This window comes from Heterocephalus glaber, unplaced genomic scaffold, assembly GCF_053883595.1.
Source record: "Heterocephalus glaber isolate CG9 unplaced genomic scaffold, H.glaber_assembly_v1.0 deba00001845, whole genome shotgun sequence".
Lineage (NCBI taxonomy): Eukaryota > Metazoa > Chordata > Mammalia > Rodentia > Bathyergidae > Heterocephalus > Heterocephalus glaber.
Window position 1 is genome coordinate 307306 of NW_028258494.1, and position 9628 is coordinate 316933.

The following is a 9628-nucleotide window of genomic DNA, read 5'->3' on the forward strand; positions in this document are numbered from 1 at the left end:
ATGTTCATTAGTGAGGTTGGCCTATACTTCTATTTTTCAGTTGGGTCTTTCTGTCCTTTGGGGATCAAGGTGATGCTTGCTTCCAAGAATGAATTTGGGAGTATTGCTTCCCTTTCAATTTCACTGAAGAGTTTAAAGAGTAGTGGCAGTAATTACTATCTGAGTATCTTGGAGAATTTAACAGTGAAGCCATCAGAGCCTAGGCTTTTCTTAGTTGGTAAGTTTTTAATTACAATTTCATTCATTAATATTGGGTTGTTGCAAATTTTTAGATCATCTTCGTTCAACTTTGGTAATTCATACATATCTAGAAATCTTTCCATTTCTTCTATGTTTTCCATCTTATTGGCATATAGGTTCTTGAAGTAGGTATTGATGATCCTCTGGATTTCCACTGGGTTCATTGTAATTTCACCCCGTTCATTTCCAATTGCATGGATTTGGGCTTTTCTTTCCTTTTTTAGTAAGGGTGTCTATGATTTTCTCAATTTTGATTATCCTTTCACAGAACAAACTCGTTGCTTGATTGACTTTTTGTACAATTATCTTAGTCTCAATTTCATTTATTTCTGCTCTGATCTTTATAATTTCCTCCCTTGTATGAGCTTTGGGTTTGTCCTTTTCTTCTTTTTCTAGAAGCTTGAGGTTCAACATCAGGTTGTATAACTGAGCTTGGTCTGTTTTCCTAATATGAGTATTCACTGCTATGAATTTCCCTCATAAGACTGTTTTCATTCTATCCCATAGACTGTGATATGTTGTATTGACATTGTAATTTAAGTATAGAAATTGTCTGATTTCTTTTTAAATTTTCTCTATTACCCACTGGTTATTCAGAAGTGTGTTGTTCAGTTTCCTTGTGTTTAATAATTCTTGGGGTTCTTTTGCTATTGGTGTCCAATGTCATCCTACTATGGTCTGATAATATACAGGGGAGAACTTCAGTTCCTTTGACTTACTTAAACATGTTCTATGAGTGAGTATGTGGTCTATTGTGTAGAATGACCCATCTCAGGCTAAAAAAAGAATGTGTATTCTGATTTTGTGGGGTGAAACAGTCTGTAAACACCTTTCAAATGCATTTGTTCAAGAATTTCATTGAGTTCTAGTATTTACTTGTTTATTTTTTGTCTAGTTGATCTATTTGTGACAGTGGTGTATTGAGTTCCCCTAGTACTATTGTATTAGTACTTATTCGATTTTCCATGTCTATTAGAATTTATTTTATATAGTTGATTGCACTAGTGTTTTGTGCATGTTTATTTATGATTGTCATCTCTTCCTCTTGGATAGTTTAATTTATAAGTAAGTAATGTCCCGCTTTGATCCTCTTAATCAGAGTTGGTTTCAAAGGTATTTGATTTACAGAGAGGATACTACTCCTGCTTTTTGGAGGGTTCCTATCACATGAATTATTGTTTTCCACCCTTTAACTTTCAGTCCATGAGTTTCTTTTTGAATTAAGTGTGTTTCTTTTTTGCAGCATATTGTTGAATCTTGCTTCTTGACCCATTCTGCCAGTTTCTTTTAATTGGTGAATGGAGACCATTAACATTGATGGTTATAATTGATATGTACTGACTTATCATTGCTCTACCTTTTTTTTTTCTTTTTGTGGGATTCTCCTGCATTACGTTTAATTTCTTGTCATGCCTGATGGATTCATTCTGCTGTGCTTGCTAGGGTTGTGATCCTCATTTTCCTTTCCTAGAATACTGTTTAAAATTATTTGGAGTGCTGGTTTAGTATTCATGAAGTTCCTCATGTGCTTTTTGCCATGAAAGTATCTTATCTCTCCATCAGTTTTAAAAGATAGTTTTGCAGGGTGTGTCAATGTGGGTTGGACATTGTTTTCCTTTAGGGCTTTAAATACACCATTCCAAGCTCTACTTGCCTTGAGGGTTTGCATTGAGAAGTCTGCTGTGAGTCTGGTGGGCTTTCTTTTGTATGTGATTCATTTCTTTTCTCTATTTGCTTGTAGAATATTGTTCTTCTGTTGGGTTTCTGGAATCTTAACTATTATATGCCTATTTGTAGATTTTCTTTTTTGATCAAGACTAGTTGAAGTCCTATATGCCTCACTTATCTGTATGTCAAGTTCTTTTCCCCTCCTTGGGAAGTTTTCTGCCATTACTTCTATGCATGTTTTTATATCATTTGCACTTTCTCCTGTTTCTTCATTGCCTCTGATTAGTCTTATGTTATTCTTCTTTGCATCATCCAGCAGCTGCTGAATTGATTTCTGATGGTCTAGTACTATTTTTAAGAAATTTTTGTTTTCCTGGTCAGTAATTGCAATCCTATATTCTATATCTGAAATTCTGTCTTCACATTGGCTCATTCTACTGTGTAAATTTTCAGTGGCATTTTTAATGTACAGGAAATCTATTTTCATCTGTTTCATGGATTCCATTGTTTTCCTATGTTGGGATTCCATCATGATCCTCAGCTCCTTGATTATTTTTAAATCTGTTTCTGCTCTAGATTTATTAATCACATCTTGCACTATGGGTACAATCTCTGTTGTTATCTGAGAAATTATTTCTGATTTCATTCTTTCCAGATCCTTTTTCATTGCCAATTCAGGGTGTCCAGGTGGTTGAGTATCAGTTTGTTCCATCATGTTGCCTTTCAGCGTTGTCTTAGGTGATCTGGAAATTTGTTTTTGAGACTTTTTCACATGTCTTCTCATTTCAACAGCTCCAGCCTGCTGTACCTTTGTTAAGGTGAATATTTGCTCACCCAGTGGTCTTCAGTTCTTAGCAAGCCACTGAGCAACCTTTTCTCTGCTGCTCACCAGTGGCCCAATTCCTGAGTTCAGAATATTTACCTTCTCGATCCCTGAGCTGATCTGTTGTCTGGCTTCTAGCTGGAGTCTGTCCACACTTGGGATGGTATCAAGGAGTGCCTCTGTCTAGCACCTGTCCCCCTACAGAACTGTTGTCTGGGAGTGCTTTTGGCTGGGAACTGTGGACCTCAGTCCCTGGTGTCTGAACAGGCCTCTGGCTAGGGTCTCTGTGTACTTACCTGTGGTTGGGTGTGGACTTCTGGGTGATGATTGTGTTCCTGTGCCACTCTTTTCTGTATAGTCCCTTGGCTTGGGCCTGTGTGCCCATGTGGCTGGGGTCAGGGTGGGGCTGTGGATAGAGCTGCCTGAAGGTATGCTGCTCTTGTCCACACCACTGCTCACTGAGATCTGTATACACTTCCTAATGGTATCTGGGTGGCTCTCTCTGGCACTTGTCTTTTTGATGCAATATCTTTGGTTCCCTGATCAGGAGCCAGACATGACACTACTAACCTAAAATGCGGTAGAAGTACACACTTAACCTATCAGTGGCTTAAATAATAATAAAATGTTAGTGAAACTGATTTTTTAAATTTTATACATGTTGACTTTACTGAATCCAGTCTCAGCAATATATCTTATAGGGATTTTTTTGCATGACTATTTTTCATTTTGTGTTCTGTAGTGAACTGTTGAAACTGGTCTGTTTTATTTCTAATCCTAAATTTCCTTATTTAAGAATTAAATTTCCTTAGTTAAGTACTAGCACCATGAAATTCCAAACTCTAAACTTAAATGTCAACCTTTTTATCTCTCATTGACAGGTTTCTGTCACCTTTTCCTGACACATGAAATTCTTTCACAGCTGCACAGCCTTACCAAAGAAAAATGTGTGATATAATTTTTCTGTTTATTGTTATAAAAATATACTTTCAAAATTCATTATATCATGCCAGTAAAAACTAACAGATAATATAAACATGAAGGATGTGTCTTTGAGCTCAATAATTGATGTATATTCAATTTGACAATGAATCACTTATTTCCTCCCCCCCCCCCAAAAAATCAGTGCTATTAAATACATCATGTCACTCTTAAAATAAACTTTCAAGGGCCAGAGATTTGGCTCAGTGGTGCCACTCCCTGCCTTGCAAGGTCCTGAGTTTGATCTATAGTACAAAAAAAAAAGAAGATAAACTTTCAAAAATATTCCTGTAGTCTGTTTGTTAATTATCCTTAAATGATTGTTTACCAAGTAATTGCATATTATATAAGAAATATTTTCATTTAGGCTCAGTAGAGAATACTGGAAATTGTAGTGAGAGTGAGGAAGTTAACATTTTAGACCTGTACCACTGATCTATTACTAAACGCACACTGTGGGTTAATCTGTACACTTCCCCTGTTCTTACAGCCTCATGGAAATATGAAGAGTATCGCCCAACTCCACTACATGTGTGGACCTAAAGGAAGTTTGGAACTTAAATGTGTAGTCACTTCATGTTTTCATCTTCAGATAAAGACCTCTTTCTTTTTACAAATAGCATGTTTATTGGCAGTTAAATTTGAAAAGAGGTGCAGAAGCATAAAAGGATGTTAAGTTCTAAAATATGCACAGACCTGTTCACCATGCCACCTACTTCCCTTTTTGTATATTTTACTATTTTTATGCCCATGCAAATATTTGCTATGTTCTTGGAATAATTAAATGTCTTAGCTGCTTCTAAATGAAGATACAAGGCCTTTGCATTCCTAAAATAGACAAAAACAAGAGCTATTTTACTTTGGCTCTAATTCTATGTGACATTCCCAGGTGGGACATAAGCTCCACAGAGTAAAGCACCAGCCTGTAAAACCCACGGCCATTATGCCCACTTATTGTGATCCAAGTAAGAAACCAATCAGTGTTTAAAGAGGATTTTTATTTTTAATTCCTCCTGTGTGTCAGGATAGAGACAGGATCCAGGAAAGCTGAAATGAAAATCAATTGATCTTCTCCAAATACATGCATATATTTATACAAAGGTCAAAACCAATTGGCATTTTATAGAAAAAATAAAATGACAATTTTAGATCCTAGAAAATTTTACTTTAAAAGCATGAAACTGAATCTTTTATCATTGGTTCTAAGAATACTTACATTTCCTTTTAGCCTTACAATGTAGTTGTAAAAACAAAAAATCAACTCAGATGTCAAGGTTTAGTGTAAGAGATTGAAAAAAACCTTGCCATATGTTACAGAAATCATAAGGGCTGGAAATGGGATTCAGAAATAAATTGTGATTCTTTATATGTGATCTACCAATACTTTACTTTGTTTCTCAAGCATCAAAAAGTTTTTAGCAAAGATCAGAGCTTAAAATTATGCTCATGTCTGAGGAACATTAAACTTTTTCACATGGGTTCTCTTTTGTATAAAAAGACTAGTGTATCAATAAAATAAAGAAAAATAAAGATGCCCTATGTGTGACATCAGATAGCCACATGTAAATGTCTCTTCACCCTCTTCTACCCTACACACTGTAATAAATTACACAAAAATAGTGTATCCTTTTCATTCTTTAAAATATTGGTATGTCTCTCTTACGCTTGAGGAACATAGTGCTGTTAAAATTTTAAAAATTACATGTAACTGATAACTCAGATGTTGCCATTTAGGAATCCCTCAAAATTGGTTCACAATGCTTTGGTTACTTTCATCCTAATGCTCTTCCTCATCAGCACCCTAGGAAGAAATGTCCTCCCTTTTGAGGAGCTGAGGAGATAATTTACAGATAACCAAAATCTACTATCCTGGACTAGATATTTGGGAAGAAACACCAGTGGGGAAGTAAAAGAAAACTTTGAGGATTTGGGAATCCCATCACACACTTATGTACACACAAGTACATAAGACTAAAAACTACTGCGGTGAGGAGTGTGCACAATGTTATTATTACATCTCACTATCCAAACTTTCATGTGTGTTCATGATGCAAAACAATGGGTCCAATAGTCCCTCTTTTATCCATCTTTCCCTTTAATAGTTAAATAAGTTCCCTATTTACATACAAATGAGTTCCTTTCCAAGAGAATGTTCACAAGTCAGATTCATTCATATATGACAAATTGAATCTTATACAGTACATCTGCAGAAGTTTGTGACTGGAATGTTCCTAAGTCAGGGATTTACTGTATTGAGTTAAGTGGTGTCTCTACTGCGTCATGTCCAAAATCTATAAACCCTTTACCCCCACATGCTAGAGGGACAATGAAGTCTCCACATAAACCCAGAGCACTGACATCAACAATATCAGGTAGGGACATCCTATTTCAGACAACCATGATGAAGGAGACACAGCTACAGAACTGATTGGAACAATGATAAAGAAATGCAGCAGGAACCGGCTATGTATTTTGATCTTGGAAACTGAATATACACAACTCTTAACTGCCAAAATTGGTACATGTTACCCTAATCTCTAGTGACTTCTGAAATATAATGGAAATTGAAGAAAAGAGATAAAACGAATATTTTCAAAAGATTTTGGATCATCTGCTACTCAAGAGGAGTTGCAAATGTACTATTCATTTTGTTAATTTCTTTCTTTAAAATAAAAAATAGTGTGTTTTATTTCCATTCTTCACTGTGTAAGATACACATAACTCAATGTATCACATTTACAATTTTCATGCATGTACTGATATCATTTTTTGTGCAAAAATCACTCTTTATCCATCTTCAAAAATTTTTCAACTTACAAAATAAAACATAGCATCCATGTAAATTCTACCTCCCTCAAATACCTTTGATTGCAATATGAAATATGATAAAATATTAAACTTCTGAAATCAAATTACCAGTATTTCAAAGTGAGTTTTGGGTGTTTAATTTCACAATATTTTCAAACCTACATTTCAAAAGGTTGACAGACATCTTGGGATTACACTCTCCAACTGTAGAGCCTCTTCAAGGTGCTACTAATATCCCTATTCCTCAGGCTATAGATGAAGGGATTCAGCATAGGGGTGACTATGGTATACATCAATGAGGCCACCATGCCCTGGATGGGAGAATAAGACACATCTGAACCAAGATACACCCCAATACCAGTCCCATAAAATAAGCAAAGAGCTGAAAGATGAGAGCTACAGGTAGAAAAGGCTTTGTACCTCCCTCCAGATGATGGGATTTTGAGAATGGAGAAAACAATCTTATAATAAGAGAAAAAGAGCCCTGAGATGGGGAAAAAGCCAAAAATAATACTAACAATATATGTGACCATGGTTTTGATTAAAGGACCAGAACATGAAAGGCTAAGGAGTTGAGAAGGGTCACAGAAGAAATTAGCAATTTTTACATCTTTGAAGCAGCCAAATTGTAAAACAACTACATTGTGCAGCTGAGATTCCACAAGGCTAACAAAGACAGACATCAACAATAGTAAGACACACCGGTGTGGGTTCATAATGATTGTGTAATGCAGGGGGTGGCAGATGGCCACAAAGCGGTCATATGCCATTACAGTCAGAAGCATGTCATCCATACTTGCAAAAATGAGAAACACAGACATCTGTGTGAGGCAACCCACATAGGAAATGGCTCTGTTATGACTTAGGATGTCCACAATCATCTTTGGGACCGTAGTAGAGATGAAACAGATGTCAACAAAGGACAGGTTGGAGAGGAAGAAGTACATGGGAGTGTGGAGATGGGACTCAGTGCTGATGGCCAGGATGATGAGCAGGTTTCCAACCACTGTGACCAGGTACATGGACAGGAACAGCCCAAAGAGGATGGGCTGCAAGTCTGGATCTTCTGAGAAGCCCAGGAGATGGAATTCTGAGACCTGTGTTAGATTATATGTTTTGATAGTGCTTGAACACCTTTTCAAAAAGAAAATTCATTAGGAAAATGAAATTAATAAATAGCACACAAAACTCTGCGTATGTTATACATTTGAATATTCCCAATAAAATTATCTCTATATGAAGGCCAAGACCTTCAGCAATATCATTCTACTATGACAAACTTGACTTTCACAATGTCTTTCACTATTGTGTTATTTCTTTTCCACTGCCATCCATACAGTCCTGCTTTATAAATATTCAGCTGCACACTGTTAGTAGATCAAGAATTTTATGGGTTAGAACGCTATGAACCCAGTAAAGTATACACAGTTTTATTTCAAAAAACATTGAAAGAAAGTTAAGCCATCCCTCTTTTAAAAGTATGATTCTATTTAAGAAAATGAAAAATATTCAACTATAAGTTGCTTTAATTTCAGATAATGGTAAAATATCCCATAACTTCAGGTCTCTACAATACTACAAGAACTAGGACTGCATTATCTGATAATAAATTAAAGTGAAATTGATCATAATCAGAACACATTGTGTCGAGCCAGTTACATCACAGAAATTTTGGGAGGTTTTCTGATTTCCATCTTTCAATGAGATAATAGCTAACTCAGCCTTTTTAACTGTATCAGTAATTTAATATGTAACTCTTATCCTTGTCTTACTCTTATGTGTTTACTCTTATGTGTATGAATGAGGCTAAAATAGAAGCACAAAATTTTAGTACATTATGACAATTATAGCATTAGCCCATACTATACTTGTTAATGAGTCTCAAAAAATGATAAAAAGCATGTTTGACAAATTTAAATTTATACAGGATTTTTTATAATAAAACACCACTAATATATTTGCTAGTTTGACATCTCTTTGTTCCTTTTACTGATTCAGTATTCTACGTATGTTGTCAATATGCTTTATTGTTTTTCCTGATCATAAACCTTTTTTTTGCAGTGGAAGATGTTAGAATTTTAAAAAGCCTGGCTGAGTCCTATGCTGCCTAATTCTGACTGACAGATTTTCACATCAGTTTTTTTCCCCAATATAAGCCTTGCATTTCTCTTATTTCAGCTACACAAAGGAAACTAGGACACATATTTTTGTCAAGCTAAACTGCAATTTAGCTGGGAGAATATACAAAAGAGAAAAGCACATGGAATAATATAAGCATACTTGGAAACTCATCTGCAGCAAAAAAGTACATAAATAGAGTAAGAATTGTGTAAATAATATAATCTTCTCTCATTTGTATAACAAGAATAATTATCTACCTTACATGGTACTTTTAAAAATGTGTTTTCAAAATAATTTAGTTTGCATCACTGTTGGTTCTAATTTGGTTACATATTTATCCAGGGACATTTTCAATATTCAGATACTATAGCCTCAGACCATGAAATTTAATCTACATTTCAGATTTTTGTGTTATTTTCTTCCAATAGAGTTGAGAACCACTGTCTTAGCATATTTGCTAGCATTTAGAAAATCTTCAATTTAATATAGTCTATACAGATACAGACATAAATATATAATAGTTTTTACATGAACACCCATATATTTTGAGATACGCACAATCACCTAAGAAATGTCAATTCTTGGTGTATCTCCATTATTTCATTCCCTTGCTCTCTTGGTCTCATAGGAATCAATTCTCATCAATTTCTTGGCTAGATTTTCCTTTCAATATTTCAGGATCAGCACTGATTTATGAATTCACAAACAGTTTTCTTAAAAACTTACATACAGAGTACCTACAACTCATCTCAGTATTTTTTTAAAAAACAAGTATTGTGCGTTATACAGAGTAGATTACATACTCAAGTGATTTTAACTCTCCTTTAACTATTGCCACCAGGACCTGAGAGATTAAAAACTTCATTTGCCTTGTAAGTTTATTCTTAAGACAATGTTTTCAAAACTTTTGTGCCTCTCTGCTTGTCACATGAAAATTTGTATAATTTGTATAATGGGGGATACTTTCTGATTTCCAGCAAATAACGT

General features: G+C 35.0%; 1 protein-coding gene across 1 annotated transcript; it reads right to left on the reverse strand.

Annotated features, from left to right (window-relative positions):
* Positions 1 to 6711: 6711 nt before the first annotated feature.
* On the reverse strand, positions 6712 to 7665 carry LOC101724115 (olfactory receptor 7E24-like; the record flags this gene model as incomplete). Its single annotated transcript, XM_013069423.3, has 1 exon — positions 6712 to 7665. A coding segment is annotated over one exon (954 nt), but the record flags the coding sequence as incomplete, so codon positions are not given.
* Positions 7666 to 9628: the final 1963 nt, after the last annotated feature.